At 40.0% G+C, this 20,036-nt stretch overlaps 1 protein-coding gene across 1 annotated transcript; it reads left to right on the plus strand.

The window, feature by feature from the left end:
- Positions 1–2,834: 2,834 nt before the first annotated feature.
- Positions 2,835–14,377, plus strand: LOC104472327 (nodal modulator 1; the record flags this gene model as incomplete). The annotated part of the gene is made up of 13 exons (XM_010087951.1): positions 2,835–3,044; positions 3,339–3,421; positions 4,427–4,586; positions 4,711–4,837; positions 5,476–5,589; positions 6,266–6,393; positions 6,997–7,138; positions 7,999–8,082; positions 9,561–9,671; positions 11,545–11,646; positions 11,866–11,985; positions 12,911–13,003; positions 13,974–14,377. Coding segments are annotated over 13 exons (1,606 nt in total), but the record flags the coding sequence as incomplete, so codon positions are not given.
- Positions 14,378–20,036: the final 5,659 nt, after the last annotated feature.

A 20,036-nucleotide genomic window follows, 5' to 3' on the forward strand; every position in this document is an offset into this window, starting at 1 on the left:
TTTTTGTTTCCTCAGAATGAGAATCTGCTGCTTTAGAGCATTGTTACTGGTGTGAAGAGGGTTATAAAAGGAAAACCATGCAGCGTGATTACACACTAATGCGCCAATTTATGTTTAGCTGAACAGACAGCTCACTAGGGAGCACTGATTTGTGAACAACTTTAATTGTATGAGGTGCCAGATCTGCCTGGAAGTGTCTGATAATGATGAGTGTTTTATTAATGCTCTGCTGATGTCCACTTGTTCTAGGCTATGGGTTCTCAAATTTTTCTGAGTGTAGAAAACATCTTTTCAGGGAACAAATTACCTGCAGAGCATTGCCTTGAGTTCCCCGAGTTTTATTTACCTATAACTTGAACTACTGGGCAACCCCAGTAGCTGGAAAAGAAACATTGAGAAAACAGAGCATGACCTTGACAGGCTTGAGAGATGGGTCGTTGCCAACCTCATGATGTTCATCAAGGTCAAGTGCAAGGTCCTGCACATGGGTTGGGGCAATCGCAAGCCCAAATACAGGCTGGGAGGAGGATGGCTTGAGAGCAGCCCTGAAGAGAAGGACTTGGGGATGTTGGTTGATGAGAAGCTGAACATGACCCAGCAATGTGCACTTGCAGCCCAGAAAGCCAACCGTGTCCTGGGCTGCATCAAAAGAAGCGTGACCAGCAGGTCAAGGGAGGTGATTCTCCCTCTCTGCTCCGCCCTCATGAGACCCCACCTGCAGTGCTGCATCCAGCTCTGGAGTCCTCAGCACAGGAAAGACATGGACCTGTTGGGGTGGGTCCAGAGAAGGGCCATGAAGACGGTCAGAGGGCTGGAGCACCTCCTGTACGAGGACAGGCTGAGAGAGTTGGGGTTGTTCAGCCTGGAAAAAAGAAGGCTCCAGGGAGACCTTATAGCAGCCTGTCAGTACTGGGTAATGGTTTTAAGATGAAAGAGGGCAGATTTAGATTAGATATTAGGAAGAAACTTTGTGAGGTTGATGAGGCACTGGGACAGGTTGCCTAGGGAAGTTGTGGATGCCCCATCCCTGGAGGTGTTCAAGGCCAGGCTGGATGAGGCTTTGAGCAACCTGGGCTAGTGGGAGGTGTCCCTGCCCATGGCAGGGGGGGTGGAACTAGATGGTCTTTAAGGTCTCTTCCAACTCAAACCGTTCTATGTTTCTATGATTAGGATTTTAAACACAATTTAGGAGGTCAATATTATACCGACCTTCTAGGCTTGGGTTTTTTGAGACTATTAGCAAGTGCTTTGAAGGCAGCTCAGTTGCCACACACCATCTCTGTTTGAGCCTTCCTGAAGCTTTTCAGCCAAAGTCCAATTTCTGAAATGCCATCAACATAAAAGGAACAGCTCTGGACTTAAAAACAAGACAGTTGTTATGGGTCTGTGCTTGTGTGCGAGATTCATGGTGATGACTTGTTGACTTTCAGTTAATAATAAGAAAACCTCAACACAACCAAAAATAAAGCTGATTCTTAACAATTTTTGATGATGGCATGCTATGTTTGAAAAATGAGACCGTAGTAATTTATTATTAATATCATATAAGACTGTATGCATGTCTGTACAGATTTTTAATAGGTTTTAAGACAAAAAACCCCATTTTGATACATTTTTATATTGTCTCCAGACTGCAGAGAAAGAATGTAAAGCCTTGATGAAACAGTGTGATACAGCAATAGTATCTGTTTCTCTTAAAAGAGACGGAAGAGAATATAGGTGAAGACTGAAGCAGGAGACAGAACTACCCCAATAATCTGAAGTGCTTGTAGGAGGAGTAATCATGATCATTTGAGTTCACACTTCACAGAGAATTTTGCAAAGTTCTGCAACAGTTTTTCAGACTTGTAGAAGAGAAAGAAGATAAGATAAAAAGGATGGTTGGAGACTAGAAGAAATTGCTAGGAAAGAGGGTGCAAGATCAGGGATGGTGAAACAAGATGCATTGTTCTGACCTGATTTAAAGAACTTGGTTAGACTTACCTAGCAATCTGTTCAGTGGGCAGTGAAAAGATAGCTGGATAGTTCAAGTGTATAGGGCAGATAGATTAGAACTCAGAGCTTTTCGTGGGAATTGCCAGCTATTGGAAGTATTTATTTGTGACAGAAGTTATTTTCTCCTTTTATACTCATGAGAGATAGGTTCTGAGGGAAGGTTCCTAGTACTGAAAAAAAAAGTGAGCTCACCAGTCTTTTTGTTTTGTATAACTCATCCTTTCTGTATTAAGGTTGTTGTCAGGTTTGGAATTCAAGGCTTTCTCTTTTAGTTTAGGACTTTGTTAAAGGTACTTTTGCAAACTGGTCCTTTGGCTCAAGAATTTGCTGCTCCTGCTGGCTTATCAGTGCTTCTGTGGAGGTTATTGCAGCAGAGCTGGTGTCTGGTGCTTGGTGCAAAATCAAGACTCTCAGCTTACCAAATCTAAGCTAAGAGACTGGACTCTGCAAGTGGGTGAGATGTAGGCGTGCGACACGGGCTCTGCAGTGGGATGCTGAGGCACGTTAGACAGGAGGAGGTGGAGGCAAGAGGGCCATAATTTCTTGAATAGTTATAGTATAATGTGGAATTTGTGAGAGTTGCAAGTAGGTCCGTTCCTAGGCTGCATAGGTTGCCTGTAGTGCCTGTGAATGAGCCTTCCTAGTAGTAACTGATTGATATGGAGGTTAAAAGTTTTAGTTATGCTTGGAATAAATAGTGGGATTAAAAAGGATTTAGTTTAAAAAAACAAACACTGGGACTTGTCTACTGTGGTATAAAGGCAGTAATTGACAAATATAACAAGCTCTTATGCCTCCATATGAAAGGAGATGACTTGTTTTCTCTTCCATATTTTCAGGTCATCCATTGACAGTGAACCTGCCTTAGTTTTAGGGCCACTGAAATCATTACAGGAGTTACGTCGGGAGCAGCAGCTGGCAGAAATTGAGTCCCGCCGACAGGAGAGAGAAAAGAAAGGTCAGGAGGAGGAAGGAACAAAGCCACCAGTGCAAGAAATGGTGGAGGAACTCCAAGGACCATTCTTGTATGAATTTTCATACTGGGCAAGGTAATACCAAGCTCCAGTGGACAAGGTGTATTCTTTGTACTGTTGTCTGGTGTTTGCACCAAACAGAACAGTGATACATTCCACATAGGGAAGAGCTGCTGTACGGGTGGCTGTGCCTGTTCTTGCTGACTGTCAGCTAAGTGGAAACTAGTACCACATAATATGAATTTTGCTCAGGTTACTGTTGGTATTTTTTCCTTGGCGTATTTAGAAGGGTCAGTATGCTGTACTCTGTTCTACATGAGAGCTGCTAGTTCCATTTTCTTCTAATTGTATCTTATTTGTGTTTTATAGGTCTGGAGAGAAAATTACTGTGACACCGTCATCAAAAGAGCTGCTTTTCTACCCACCTTACGTGGAAACAGTTGTTAGTGGAGGTAAATATAAGTAAAATCTAGTTTGAAAGGAGTAGATTTTTAAGGCAGAAATGTATCCTTATAGATGAATGTAGGAATAGCTCTTCAAACATAATGTTAGGAGAGTTTCAGTTGCAGCTATTTCTTTCAGCTAGTTTGTCTGGGGAATTTTGAGGCATGGGTATTTGATAGAAGGTGCAAGTACAGTTTTTATCAGCAGAATATGCTTGCAAGTGCTGAAAGACCACTTGGCACAAGAGAAAGGACTAGACTTCTGATATTACACCATATTCTCAGAATTATTCATGTTACTCTTGTCTAGAAAAATAGTTGTGCAAAAACAATGTTTGTATTTTGAGTTTATTACCAAATTCAAATCTCTGTTAAGTTTTCTTTGTAGTAAATTACAATAATAAAAATATTCACAAAAAGTAAACTTCAAAATTGTTAGGGGTATCATCAGTCAGTTGGTGCTACTTGTTTAGTCAGTGTCCATCTTGCCTTCGGGTTCCTAAGTGAGCATACTTTGAAATCACTAGAAAATGTTAGGTACCCCTTTCTGTGTGGCTCTTTGTTGTGCACATTCTAAATACTCTGGAAGAGAAGGAAATAAAATTTTGCTTATGTCATTAAACATGACATATGCTTACCTGAGTTTGATCTCAAAAATTTTTTTCAAAGCTTGGTGTAATATCAGCTAGAAGGGAATATTGTTGGAATCCTCTCCATGTGGCTGCAGTATATGTAACTTAATGAATCCTGAATGCACTTAGCAAATCCAGAATGCTTGTTTTGGAGATGTGCTTATAGCTTTGGAACTTAGTTATTAATTTTGTGAATGTTCATATGTTTTAAGATGTGTCGAGAGGCCATACAATGTGGGTTGATCTCTTATTCTAAGGTAAAAGAACATCAAATGATGTTCTTTTGAAGCTTTGGAAGTATTTAAACTCTTGCTGTAAGACAGAATGGTGAGTGTATTTTTGACTTTCTTGTTTGTCTTAAATCCCCTTTGCAACGACCAAGAGAGTTGTCCTGGAAAGCTGATAGAGATTCATGGAAAAGCAGGCTTATTTCTGGAAGGGCGAATTCATCCTGAATTGGAAGGGGTTGAGATTGTCATTGGTGAGAAGGGAGCAACTTTGCCACTCATCACAGTTTTCACTGATGACAAAGGTGCTTACAGGTAATTAACAGATTTGGTTTGATCTTTTGGATTCTTTACTTAAGGTGCGATGGTACCTTGACAATGTGTGTGTGATATCCAAGTGCTTTTCTTAAAACGAGTTCTTCCTTCCTTTTATTTGAAGCGTTGGGCCACTCCACAGTGACTTGGAATATACAGTTACTGCTCAGAAAGAAGGGTTTGTTTTGACTGCAGTAGAAGGAACAGTTGGGGACTTCAAAGCTTTTGCTCTTGCTGGGGTGACATTTGAGGTAATGTTTTGAACGCTCTGGGTTCTGAATGAATAGCGTGTGCAGTTAGAGCTAGACAGGCAAAAAAGTTAACTGACATGTCCCAGCCAAACACAAATGGGTGTGGGATTTGGGGATAATTCTGTCATGGAGAAACAAGTCTCAGTGGATGAGCTTAGTTGTGGACCATGACTTCCCATACAGAAGATATTTGGCAAGGTTTATAGAATGAAAGTTAGAGCTTGCAGTCTGAAAGACTGGCTTTATTTGCTTTTGTAGAGTTGGACTACTTTCTCTTAATTAATGTTACCCCTCAAGGTGATTTTTTCATGTACAGTCTGGTCCAACTAGTACCTGGTTGTGGTCTTTGGGATACTTTGTTCTGGCCCCCAAAATGTCCTATGGAGTCGTAGAGAATGACTGCTCTGGTGGCACATGTGATGTGTAGCTGTGACTGCCCGGATGTTGAGTGTACAAGCTTCTGTAGCCCTGCACTGTCTCAGGAGGGGATACGCTGCAGGTGTGGCTAGTTTTCCTCTGCTTACAGCTGGGTGCTCAGAGCCAGCACATTTGTGCACTCTGTAAGAGGCTTCTGAATTGAACCCTTGTTTGTAGAGCAGCCCTCGCTTAACTTAAAACTATTGCTTTTTCAAAAATAGATCAAATCAGAGGATGACCAGGCCCTTGCTGGAGTTCTCTTGTCTCTCAGTGGAGGGGTGTTTCGGTCCAACCTCCTTACACAGGATAACGGCATGCTGACTTTTTCCAATCTGGTAAGTTGAAATTGATTCTTTTGAATGTGGCTGTGTGTGCGATGCTGTGCTACTTTGCCCTCCGAAACAGGGATGCTATTGGCTCTCTTCAGTGGAGGGGAATGTATGGTCTCCTTCGAAATCATAACCCGCAATGAGAGATGTGGGCCCCTCAGAGCGGACAGTACTTAAAATCTTAGCGAGTGAAAGATGTGAAATCCAACCTGGCAAGAGATTTCTCCCCAACAGGTAGTAGATGATGTTGATTGATCTCAGTTGCTAATTTGCAGTCTGTTAACATGAAACAATCCAATTTGTTGATGATCGTTTGAGAATCTTTGGAGGCAAGAAATCTAATTAGATTATTGATCTGTACATATGTGTAGACATGCCTGAATAGTTTCCTTGCAGACATCCTCTTTTACTGGTCACTTTCCTGTCCTTGAGGTGTTGTGGTAAAGTTTTAGGGCTGTAGTTTCCTTTCCCTCTTCAGGCTTTATCACCTAGTGTAGTTCCATTGGTTTATTGTCCAACATGCTCCCTGTTTTTCAGCACTCACATTTTCTGACCAGTTTAACCTACAGTTGGGACAGAGATCTTTAGCTCTTTAGAGAGCTCTTACAGAAGCATAATTGCTTGGTGTTGCTGAATTTTTCTGTCACTATCAGTAAACAGTTTGTTTTATGCCTCTTTGCAGAGCCCAGGGCAGTATTATTTTAAACCCATGATGAAAGAGTTTCGCTTTGAACCATCATCACAAATGATTGAAGTGCAGGAAGGACAGAATCTTAAAATTCGGATAACTGGTTACAGAACAGCTTACAGGTTAGTAGAGCTGAAATACCATGCAAAATACTGCCTACTGTATCAGAATGCATTATGCAAAATGTGTGTTTTCTCCTGATATGCCTCTGTTCTGAAGGTTTGGAGCGTACTTCTGAAGGCACAATTTAACTTTATTATGCTGTGTTTAAGTATTTTTTTGAGCCTTTTCTCCTGCATGTGAATATATATCTCAGCCCAGATGGCACGACTGTAAGGAGAAACATTGCTATGAAAGCACTATGTCAGTGGCACTGGAGGTGGCTTGTGCTGTGTCCAGTGGGAGAGGAGAGGACTATTCTAGGGGTGGTAGACCAATTCAAGTATCTGACTTCAAGGTCCTTCCTTTCCTTGTCTTCAGGGGTAAGTGCTGCTATTTATGGAGGTCAGGGTATTTGGATTTTTAAAATCGTGCTCTGAACTACAGCTAATTCCAATGCTTTAAACAGTTTTACATATACATTATAAATTCCCATTTTCTTCTCCATGCTATGGTAAATATATTTAAGTACTTTTTCCATCAGTTATAACAGTAAAATATCTTTAAAGTGTGCATTAAAACAACATCTGCATATCTAAAGCAATTGGTTTTCTTTATACCTCTAGCTGTTATGGCACAGTTTCTTCTTTAAATGGAGAGCCTGAGCAGGGAGTCTCAGTAGAAGCAGTGGGGCAGAAGGATTGCAGCATCTACGGAGAAGACACGATAACTGATGAAGAGGGCAAATTCAGGCTACGTGGCCTTCTGGTAAGAATTAGAATGCTCTCTGTAATTTACTTTTATGTTAATGGGATAATGGAGGAATAAAATGTGTTTTATTAATTAGTTACCAATTTCTGTTTCCCATCACATTTGCTAGCTCAGATTCCCTTGCGTCTCTCTCTCTGTGTTAAGAAACACTGACATGCAATGAAGACGCATTCCAGTAAAGGGGGAAAAAACTTCTAGTATAAGGCAGTGAAACTTGCTGCCAGCATACCGTGATGGCCTCCCACAAACACTGAACAGTTCCCGTGATGTGACACGACCACTGCTCAATGCACTGAATGTGTCTGACAGGCGGTTGGCAGTGTTCAGGTATTACAGCAAGGAATTTTCTTAGGCACAAGAATTTGGGGAAGCGTTTAGTTCCTCTTGTGAAAATACTGTGACAGCGTATTTTTAGCAGGATATTGGGTGTATGTATGATGTTGATTGGAAGGCACACGTGCAAAGTAAGCTGTTCTGCAGGAAACATGGAAGCTGATTTTGTGGGACCACTATGTATGGAGTAGGCAATTATGCTGAAGTAGAAAGCAGTATTTGATCAGATTTTAATCCTGTTTAATGTATTTTCTTTCCAGGTAAAACACTTCACAGCAGACGATTTGTTTTAATACTATAATGTAATAAACTAGTGAAAGTTCTGTGTTAGGCCTTCTGTATTTGCTGTCAGTAAACATCCCTAATGGTGTTATTGAGTTAAATATTCTCTGTGGGGTAAGGAAAACTTTAACTGGATAGAGCTAGATCTGTTTGGGTGGTATATCTTAAATTGAATCTCTTACTGTCTTCTAAAAGTACTTATTATTCAGTGTTGGGATTTACTGTCTGAATGTTGCTTTTAGCCTGGTTGTGTGTATCATGTCCAACTCAAAGCTGAAGGCAACGATCACATTGAAAGAGCTTTACCACAGCAGCGTGTAATTGAGGTAATTTTTTCTTTTTTGTAGTATCACTTAAATATGAAATGCATCTGTCCAGGCACTATGTTCTATCAGCAGCAATGTATTTGAATGCATTCTGTTTAGACAAGTGGCTTTCAGCAAGTTAGCTCCGTAAATACGGGCCCCATAGTGTGTGTCAGCACCATAGCTTAAAATTTAAATAAGATAAAGCCCAAACAGTAAGCAAGCGAAAAGGATTCTTTCACAGTCACAAAAACTATGCATCAGGAGATGAGAGAATAAATGTACAGAATACCTTTCAGCATTTCTTTATGATGTGGAACAAAGCTTTAGCGACTTGACATCATACATTGCATACTATCCTATCTTTGTATCTGGTTATTGATTGATAGATTTTGTTGTGCTTTATTTGGTCCAAATCCTGCAGTCGTGATGTAAATGAAATTGTCATTCAGACTAGCAAATTTTTATAAAATGTAATAATAACTTTGAATTGAAAACTGATGAAATCTTGTTAAATATTTCTCCATCCTTACAGATTCAGATTAGCTGCCTCACATTTATCTCTTGACACCCAGCAAAGGTTAATTAGCCTTCGTTAGTTCTTCAGAACTTTTCCGTGGGAGATGGTCATTATTTGAGCACAGACACACTCCTGACCAGGGTGCCCTCCTTTGCAGCGAAACAGAAGGGCAGAATTCTTTCAAGTCCTTAGTGTCTTCTTGCTAAGAGTGCTTGCTGGTTGGGAAGGGGAAGAGAATGGCAATCCAAATTCCAGAAAATCATCTGAAGGTTACGGACTGCAAGTGAGAGCTGTATGCAGTAGCTTGTACTAATAGTACCCTGGCTAGCCTGCCATTTTCTCCAGAAGAGAGAAGTGTTTGAAAGACACCATCCGGAAAAATGTACAGCCTTGGTGACGCCAGACTTGATATGGCACCTGACCTAAACATAACCTGTCTGTTACTGTAGTTATTATTTGAGTACATGTCTGTCTTTATTCTGATCAGAGTTCAGATTTAGAAACACAGATGTTTTGTATTTTAAACAATTTTGAAGAATATAAAGTTATGTATTTTTGAAGTGGGTTATATTGTCATGTGAGCATATTCCTCATTAATCAACTGTACAAACACCCTAGCATGGTAATGTGCATCTCTCAGCACAGATGCAAAATATGGAGACCAGTGTTCAGACATCCAGCAGTCCTGTGTATGTAACTCAGCCTCTTCCAAAATAATGCACGCTTTTGATACTATGTCAAGTTTTAGTTTAATTTAATACTATCAGCCTTGTGCTGATAACGCACAAGTCTGTAATTGTGAGCTGTGCACTCTGGAGGAAAAAGTACTTGCAGTTGGAAAGCCTTAAAATTTTCCATGTGGTTAGTACAGAACAAAATTCATCTTTTGTTTAAAATTAGGAGCAATATTTGTGTTGTGCTAACTGTCCTCAGTTAACTGTTCCTCTGTTGCTAAAAATGTGACTGTTCTTTGTTGCAGGTTGGAAACAGTGACATTGATGATGTTAATATTATAGTATTCCGGCAAATTAATCAATTTGATTTAAGTGGAAATGTAATTACTTCTTCTGAATATCTCTCCACATTATGTGTAAGTTCAAGCCTTTCATCTTTGTCAAGTGTATTTGCCGTTAGTTTCCCAATGTTTTTTTGTAGGGTCACTGGAAATTGTTCAGTAGCCAAGGCACACATTTAATTCAGATTATGTCTGATAGTTTAATGAAGGTGAATTTGAATTCCAGGTAGAATTAAGATTCCAGTGTTCCTCACTGCTTAGCTTTAATGTTCCATTTTTTCGTGGGAGTGTGGTTAAAAAATACTTTCTCAGGCTGGCCTGTACATTTCTGTGTCTGATTCCCTGTCTGTAGGGAGAGCAAGACACCAGGGCTGAAATAAGTCCTCTGTATCAGAGAACTGGATTAATTCCTGAAACACCTGGAATTTTTGACATGCATGCCAGCTAGCAAGAAGATACCATGTAATGCAATGCTGCTATAGAACATGCAAATTTAAAAGCCCAGTTACGAGAGGGTACGAAACAAATAGTAAAACTGAAATTTTCAAAATTCAAAAGACTGCACTGTGATCTGAAAAAACTTGCTGAACATCTGTGATCCTTTTGGTTTAGGGTGCAAATGCTGGAAGTATCTGCAAGAAACATTAGTGTGGTAGGAGTTATAGTACCATTTCTCAGGTTTAAAAACTTCTTGAAATGTTACCTACAGATATAAATGCAATGACTGGATTCCTTTCAGACTAGTCTTTTTTATACATCACACCTGCCAAGATCTCATTGCTAAGCTGTTGGTTTTTTTGGGAGATATCCAGAGGATCCAGCACTTGGAACAGGTGTGAAGGGAAAATGTATCACCTTACTGAAGAGCACCTGAGCAAGCTTCCTGTCTTTCTCAGGATATTTAGACCCTTGTGCTTCAGCCTAAGCAAATAGGAATTGATGTAAAAGTTTAATTATATGGAAGTTATCCAAGCCCTGGTACCTGTTTCATGTTAGGTTGGGTCTTGTGTTGAATGTAGCGCACGTGTGCTGTTAATGGGTGCATACCATCACCGTTGCTTTCAAGGCAGAAATTTTTGCCTTTGAAAGATGTGCTAAGATCTGATACAGACAAGACTGTGACCTCAGTCTGGTCCATTCTGGCTGCATGGGCTGGATGGAACAACTGGAAATGCTCTGGTGAGCTGTGATTGGAGCTGCAACCACAGTACCACTGGGAGGAATTAATGAGAATTTAGTTGGGCCGTGTCTGCAAGGAGAGCCGAGTCTTGGCGAATACCTGATCCATAGGTTTACAGACAATGGTGTAGATGCTAGAAGGCTGCTTCGGAGAGGTCCACAAGAACTGTCACTTTGCTTACTGTGTCCTCTGGAGGAGGCGCAGTGGCTGAGAAACTTTTGGGTGTACAGGCAGCCTCCTGTAAGGAGGTGCTGCTACCCCTACCAGCCTTGTTTGACTGTGATACAACCCTCTATTAGTTATGCTTATTCCTGAGCAAACTGTGTTTGCTGAGGAGTTCAGGCCTGATACGTAGCTTGAGAATGTCTAGCTTGTTAAATAAGTGTAGAGAAATTGAAATCAAGAAAGTGAGCATATTGGAGAAATGGAAACAATCCCCAGCTGCAAAGTCCTGTGAAGCTGCTGGGATTATTTAGAAGAATTACTCAGTTCTGGTTGATGTGCAGCACAGACTATTTTTAATACACTAGGTATGTGAAAATGTCAGACATCATTTTTTTCCTAAATTATTTCAAGTTCTGTAAAAAGACTGTTTTCACAACCCAGATTATAACAATTTCAAGTGTTCTTACTTAACAGTTTTCTGTTTGTAAAACACATGATGCATTTTGAAGTGCTTTTATCCCTTAAGATGTGGGATGTCTGGAATAATCTGTTGTGGTGCAGGCTCAGAAATACCTGGTTTGTGCTTTCTTCTTTTCCTCACAGGTGAAGCTCTACAAAAGTGAAAATCTTGACAACCCAATTCATACAGTCAACTTAGGCCTATCCCTGTTTTTCCATTTCCCACCACTGCTCCGAGATGGAGAGGTGAGAATATTGCTGAATAATCAGTTTACGTCACTTTAATTTTTTTTCCCTAAGGACACCAAAGTGTTATTTCTGGTGTGCCGATAGTACTGTGTTCGTGCTGGAGTCACCAGTGTCTCAGATGATTTGAAGCCTGTTAAACCGACTTTTGCCTTTAAATCTAATTTTGTCCCAGACTGCTACTAATGCTGTAGACTGAGTGTATTTTTTTACCCACAGAATTACGTGGTGCTCCTGGATTCTACGTTGTCTAAATCACAGTATGACTACACCCTGCCTCAAGTTTCGTTCACTGCTATCGGATATCACAAACATGTTACACTGGTCTTTAGTCCCACTGTAAGTACAAAATACTGAAATGTTCCACTGTTCACCTTGAGAGCAATGTCTGGTAGTAAAGCCTGCGTGGATTTTGTGGTCTTGGTCAAACTTTCTGTTAATGTAAATATAAAGAGGTTTATGAGAGGCATTAAAGTGACAATGAATTTGGATTCGGCCACATTTAAGGCATCAGGCAGGGATGTAATAACCTGGTATGCTATGGAAGGCGAGGAAGGAGTGCAGGAAGTTGTAGCCATGACACTAACTGAAAGGTTGCAGTAACTGAAGGCTGAAAGATAGGATTGTTGTCAGAACAACAATCTCCAAAAGGAGAGCTTTAGTTATTGGAGCTGGGGTAGAGGGTAAAGCAGAGGGGTTTCAAACTAGCATCAGGGGAAGACTTCTCCCTTGAGAGAGAGGTGTCTTTTTGCACTGCTGAACAGTGCAGACAATTTAGTGAAGTGTTCATTCTATAGTACTTCAATGATCTATTTTTTTTTCTGCATTGCTGCATGTTCAGGTGCCAGTGAAACATGAGGGGAACATGAAATGGCAGTTATAAATGAAGGATGCAGATGTGCCTGAAAAATGTTGTGCTAGGATGGTTGATGTAGTATTATCACTGGGATCACAGAAGTTGGGGCAGCGTGTGACAGGTAAATCACACCAGTTTGCCTGTGAAGTGTAGACTGACCATCAGCAAATTAGTTTTAGAATACAACAAAGCCCAGGAAGAAGGTTAATAGATGAATTAATATGGTCAAGGGGACTGCTTTGAAGTTGAAAGTAAAGTAAATCCTAGGGCAGTACTTAGAAGGAAGACAGATTGGAGGGACTGGACATGCCACATGATCCTAGTCCTGACATTACTTAAAGCTGCAGGATTTCATAGTCAAAATAATGGTTAAAAAAAAAATAAATCCATGGTCCTCACTGTTTTCAGAGAAAGCTGCCTGAACAAGATATTGCCCAAGGATCTTACATTGCATTACCACTGACGCTGCTTCTGTTGTTGGCTGGTTACAACCACGATAAGGTAGGTCATGGGTTTTTTTGTCTTATTTAATATTATTGTGCTATCAATTAATACTTTGTACTATGTTAAGCGAGGGTTTGTAGAGGTGGTTATTCAGACAGAGATGCAGTCAGCAGTCACCTTATGTGACACATTTTAAGAAAAGCCACAATGTAGCCAAGGTTTCAGACAATTACCTTCCTTTAAAAAAAACTTAGTGTGAAGGTGAGTTCCTGTGCCGTTTCTGAATTTTGTCTTCTCTTTTGATGAATTTGTCTTCTCTTTCTAAATTGTCTTGTCTTTTGATGGCTCTGTGAAAGAAAACAATATAACATCATTCAAATTCACATAACCAGACTCAGTGGTAATTGGAATAAAAATAATTATTTTACTGGCTTCAGGAACAATCAGACTTGAAAAAATCTTGCAAGTCATTGAGTCTAGTCGCTTTAGCTTTACACTGTCCCTCGTGAAAAGGTCTGAAGGGGAATATAACAACCTACTATATAACCCCCCCTGTCTTTGTTAGCAAGCCTTGCTCTTCTAGTCTTCTCTGATATGACTGGATATCTGTTTTGCTGATAAGAGAAAATAATTTGACTGTGCAGTTTGATTTGCTCTCAAACCTGTGTAAGACAGCACAGAACATGGGATTCTCCGGGATTTTCTAGTGTCACTGAAAGTGTCTCCACTGAAAACAGTGGTCTGCTTCTAGACTCTGGACTCAAACTGCTGTTCTTGACTGAATGACTGCAGGAAATAAAATTACTGACAATCATTTTAGTTTTTGATTATCAGAAATTCCCAGAAGTTTGGTTTGATTGATTCCTTCCCAAGATTTGCTGCCATTTTCTGTTATCTTTGTAGATGTGACATTTACGCAATAGATTATGTCTGCGGATGCATGGGTCTAAAGAACGTTATCATTTAGACTTTTAGATTACATGCCATTGTAATCTCAAGATGCTTCCTTTTTTTTTTTTTTCCCCAGCTTATTCCCTTATTGCTACAGTTGACAACTCGACTGCAAGGAGTTCGTGCTCTTGGACAGACAGGTTCTGACACAGGTGGCTCAGAGGATGCAAAGAGACAAACGAAAAAACAGAAGACCAGACGGACGTGAGATGAAAATAATGATTGCATGAAGTGGTGCTCTGTCAAACTGGAGCCTGAGGAAGTGAAGCCACTAACATGCATTTTTGTTGAATTTGCAGACTTCACATTTTCGTTGTTGCTACGTGTGTGCTGTTTGTCACACTAGCTCCATTTTGGTTGTAAATTTTCTACGGAGTCTATAGATTTACTTATTGTAAAGTAATGAAATGAATGGCTCTGTTGTCACTGTGAGTGCATCTCCCATACTTGAAGACAATTAAAGAATTTTTTTTCTCTTCAGTGGAACAGGTCGTGCTGTCTTCATTAATGATTGGTAAAAGCAGTGGTAATAGACTGCTTGACTTCACTTTCAGTCTCTAGATTTTGGGATCATTTTTCTGTACATTTTGAAATACTCAGTTTACAGAAGCAGCACAGAGGGATTTTATTATATCAGTGGTGCTTGAAAAAAAGTTTTGGGGGACATACATGAGCTGGTGAATTATGTCTGGCACTTCCAGTTCAGCAGCTTGATTAAAGAGTCTGTCATCTGCACAGCTGTGATTCCAGTTCTTATCCAATGATTATGCTGTCTTTGATTAAAATCAAATTTTTGCCCAATGAACACAAACTGCTAATGTCAGGTAAGGCTAGTTGTTAATGTCAGGTAAGTTCTGGTGATCCTACTGCTAAAGCAGTGTTTAAATTTCAGTTTCATATACAGTGTGATCTCTTTAGACCTGAATTTTCCTGAAAATTTTCCTGAGTATTCCTGAAGTGGCTTTGCCTGGTTGTTCTACTCTTTCCAAAGCTGTACTGTGTTAACAGTCGATGATACCTATTCACCTGTGTAGCTGTCACATCTTCTACTCATGCTACGTGCAGCCTTCTTGCCAATTGATCATTGATTTTTTTTTTTTTTTTTTACTTTAAGAAATGTGAGCTTTTCAAAATCTCCAGCGTGTACAGTCCCAATAACGTAGTCTGAAATAAGTAAGTGTTTCTTACAGGCTATCTTTTGATTCTTGTTTGAAGTAGACAGTTGGACATACACAGTTGAAATGTTAATGGAGCTTTTTATTGACAAATAGTATAAAGGTTAATAGAGCTTTCGAAAGATGCACATAAATGCCTACAAATATTGCAAAGACATTGGTACTGCCAGTAAGTGGCAATGTTTCTCTTTTATAGTACTTGAAATGAAGTCCCTGCACATTTAAATATTTAAGCTTACAAACCCTACAATTCTTAAAGATTTGGAAGCTAAAGCTTTTATGCTGTTTTTGTTGGTATTTTGCATTAGTTTGGGCCTCAATAATTAAAACTTCATTCGGTGATCATTCTGATCTCTCTAAGGGGGATTGTATCAAGATCATAAAAATGAAGAATGTCGAAAAAGCATGTATGTATAGAGTTTGAGATGAAGCTCTAATAAAATGTCGTGCTTTCTACTTAATGACCTTGAATTTTATGTTGCTGTGATAAAATATATGGGGAAAAAAGTGTTGTAAGACTTATAATAAATTGTACATTTTCAATATGTCTTTAATTTAAGCTGGTGAATGTTAAGAAAGGCATTGCTACTTTGGGGGAATGTATGAAGAAGAAATGCATGTGCCTTGAGGGGGCTACCAGATATTCTGACCTCTGAACTGTGGGACTTCCTGATGACTGACCTTAAACATTGGAAATGCTGTTAATAAAAAATTTTTAAAAGTGTTAAGGCTTGCTAATTTAATGCTTGCTTCTAAACCTAGGATTTGCCCAAATATCTTCTCAAATTTTTATTTTCTTTGCCTTCTGCAGCACACTGGTGGCTTACTTGCTTCCAGCCTTGTGTTTGAGGTTTATTGTGCTTTTGAAGTATTTATTCCTAACAAAAACTATAGCTTGCAGTTTCTCCCTTGGCAGAGAAGTCACGGTGCTCTTTGAGAACATGGGGAAAACTAATGCATGAGATAATTTTCTAAAGCAGAACTGACGTATTAAATGTCAAGAAATTGATATCTCCAGTTATATTTAGAAACCAATAATCAGATACACAAACCCAAGCAGAAAAATCAGCAATGTGGTCTCTCCAATCCCCAGAGCCACGTGCATAAAGCGAGGCTAGACTGAGGGCTGTGTGAGCTGGCCATGAACGGTCTGACTGGGCACTGGAGGGAATATTTGTGTTACCAGGGTGGTCTGCATGGGCAAACTCCTGCCTCCAACTGCTCAGCTCAGGTACCTGGACTAAGCACTTAGGATTTTGAAGGTAAGATGGCTTTGAAAATCCTGCTAGACATCTAAGTAACTGCCTTGCCCAGAAAAGCTAAGGCGGAATGTGGAATTGAACCTTGAGATGACTGACCTCTAATTTTCATCCTATTCAGTATTCCCTACTTTGCATGATATCTGTATTTCTGTTTTTCCAGTCTGAAAGTAATTTAAATTGGGCTTCTTGCACAGGTAGATGCAGTAAGATGAGTGGTGTAGAGAAGGTCTGAAAGGTAGCCAATTTCCTGAGCTGGCACAACAGCACTGGCTCGGATCACACCCAGGCATGGGTTCACACTGCGTGTGGTAAGTCATGTTTACCTTGCAGATAGATTGGTGGCTTTAGAAATTCTCTGAAAATCCAGGAAATCTATTTCTGGTGTGTTATCGATGATGCCAGAACTCTGTAATTTTTTTTTTTTTTTTTTTTTTTTTTTACTTTTAAAAGAACACCCAATGAGTTTAGTCTCTGTCGTTCAGTCATGTATTTAAACCTGGAATGGGCCCATATGTCCTTGTACAAATGAAGAGCAGCTCTGTGCTAATTACCATTCCTTGAGACTTCACGGATTAGTATTAGCAAATGCAACTTTTTCCCCTTGAATGTTTTACAGAGGTTTTGTGAGCTTTTTACATCAGGTAGCTTGTCCTTTCAATTTTCTATTATATCTTTTGTAATTGCTTTCTGTCTATATTTGATATGTTGTTGCTTTACTCCAGTAACTTCCATTATCGCTTTTAACTGTTTGCTATTACTGGGATCAACATGATTGCATTATTTACACTGTTTGCTTTAAATATCACTTTTTCCTTGTTCTCCCCCCTCCTCTCCCACCATCTTCCTGGGAATGTTTGAGGTTAGCAACATGATGCTGTCTAAAGTCTTATTTGTTACCTTCATAGCCTGAGACCATGATTACTGTAAGCCCAATGGCATATTATCATAAAGCACTAAACACCCACCAGACCATTAATGAATTTATCATATCTAAGAGCTCAATAGACAGTGAGAGATAAACCTGTTTTTTACTGCCTGTGGAAGTCAGCAGGTTGATTCCTCCTTTAATTCTTATTTTTGTCAATACTAGAAAAATTAAATCCCCATCATGACAACTCTAGTTTCTTCACAGGTCTCTCATCACATTGAGTCTAGCTACTTTTTTTTGTTGTTTTTTAAAGTGTAGGGTTGTGATAAACTACCAACAAATTCCCACTCCAAGCCCTCCTACTCTCAGGCCCAGGAAAAACTAATAGGGGCTTAAGTAAAACACGTGAAAAGGAATGGCTGTATTTCTGTGGTCTCTGGTGCTGCATTAAAGTGGTTTCTACATTCAGTCATTAGGAAGCAGGTTCACGTGCTCCATTCTGTACGTAGGGCTTGCTCCTTTAGAAAGGAGGGGATGGGATGCTGCCCAGGCCCTCCTCTCCCCTTTCCTCAACATGTCTGATGTATGACAGACATGGATGATTTCTTTTAGTGAACTGAAGAGTTTATTAAGCCCGCATCTGCAGGCTTGGGGTCTGGGTGTTTTGTCTGCTATGCAGACAGGCCTGACAATGTTTAACCAGCACCTGTGACCATCTCAAGCAGCCTTCTCTGTCATTAGAGGAGCAAAGCCCTTTACGTGCAAAGAGAAAAAAATAGTTTAATAAGCATGGACACTGGATGCAAATTTGCTTATGCGTTTAAAATCCGAACTAGTGTCTCCCTTCTACTCTGCACTCCAGCTGTATGTACTGTTATCCTTGGGGAGGCTTAGTGTGATGCCAGAACACAAGTACAAGGGACTCTGTCATTCTTTCTGGCGGAAGGACAGAGCAACTTTAAGTAGTAAGTGTCAGCTCTGAAACAAGCTCTGTAAGGATCATAAGCTTGTATTAAGAATGATTCATGCAGCTATATGTGCTCATACAAAGCTTAGTCCAGCGGTGATATGTCAAGCCACGGTAAGCAGATGTGGAATTGGTGACATATGATAAAGTCAGAAATCTACAAAAAAAAAAAGTTTGAAAAAAATGTATTCACATGTTGCTTTTCATGTTTATAGCCGTATAAATCTTAGCCATGATCGTGTAATGCTTTCTGTAATGTCATTCATCAGCTGTCTTGTTGATAATTTCTGCTGTCTTTCAAAAAAATTTGTTGTGAGTGTGTTGTTCTAATTTCCCATGCTGAGATATTATTGTCTTGATTTGTATTGTCTTGCACTTGACATTATTTCTTTTTGTTCTCTCCTCCTGGAGCCCAGACTCCCTCCATTGCTCGGCTTTCAGCGTGGCCAGGTGTCGTGGCCCCTCTGATCATGCTGCATCCACAAGGACTTGTCACTCACCCCTGTAGTCCCCTGAACATGGTAAGACTCTCTACCATGTCTGCTGGAACCCTGAATGTAGCACTGAATTTCCTAAAGAGAGAGATGCCTGAACTTTACCTCTAAACATTGTAATTCTCATTTGCATTTCTCACTACTGAAACACCCAACTCTTGGCATGATTCTGAATGACCAGTTCTACTCTTTCCAGATTGGTTTGTAGTTCCTGTTGACAGAGGCAGCCGTGATTTGAAGGGGGCCGGGGCCATATCACACATCACTTGCTTCAAGGGGCAGAGTTACAGGGAGAGAAAGTGTGTCACTGTGTAAATCCCAAACTCACCTCTTCATTGGCAAATCAAAGTTTCTCCAAGCATCAGCAGAAAGAGCACAGCACCATCCTTTTGGCATTCTCTAGAGTTTAGGTTTGTATTTTTACATTTCTCCTCAGTAGATATTTTCTTGCCTCTCTGTGGCCCAGGTGTGAGAATGGAGTAACTGATGCCGTGGTGGGTCTGCACAGTGAGCGCTGACTGAAGGATGGGAAATAAGACCATGAATTTCACTTTTTATAGTATGGATGGACTTTGTGAAGTGACAATTTTGTTTTCAATGCTTTTTGTTTCTGGTGTGTGGCAGGGTAGAAGATGACCAAAAGAGATCTTGGTGTTCTGGGAACAAACTTTCATTCGTCTGTGTGTAACTTCCAGCTCTGTGAGCTGGGGCTTTGGTTCATGGAGATTCCTATCTTAGGCTGAAACCCATGTATATGGAGCAGTTCAGGTATTGTGGAAAGGACAAAAGAAATTTCTTCTCTTCCTTTCCACATGGTACATTATAGAACTGCAGTTGTGCAGAAGGGAGAAACAGGAAGAAACAGACACACAATACTGTTAATAACGATGTGAAATGACAAAAGATACCCATAGATCTTGGGGGAGAATAGGATGATTAATATCATCAGTACTGAAGCAGATTTGCATGTACATCACAAAACCCTAAATAAAAACACAAGAAATTTATCCTGTGCTTCACTAAACAGGAATATTAAATAAATTTAATGGCTTAATCTTGAATGCAGGAATTTGTCCTTACTGGTAGCTGAATTAGACGCCTAGTTTATCCTTATTTGCTCACTTTTTTTCTTCTCATTTATAAGAGAGTAAGGGGCTTCTAGGACATGCTTAGCCCAGTGGTGATAATCACCTTAGCTGGATGCTCTGCTGTCACACATTTAACATTTTCCTAATCTTCCTTAAAATATGAGCAGGCTGCTATCTTTCTTGGTAACTAGGCTTCCTGGAGCACTGAAGGCCAATGTTTAGAGGTATTTCAGTACTTAAAAGATGGAATTTATAAAAGGATTTAGGCAAGCAAGGCCATTATTT

This window comes from Pterocles gutturalis, unplaced genomic scaffold, assembly GCF_000699245.1.
Source record: "Pterocles gutturalis isolate BGI_N339 unplaced genomic scaffold, ASM69924v1 scaffold42526, whole genome shotgun sequence".
NCBI lineage: Eukaryota > Metazoa > Chordata > Aves > Pterocliformes > Pteroclidae > Pterocles > Pterocles gutturalis.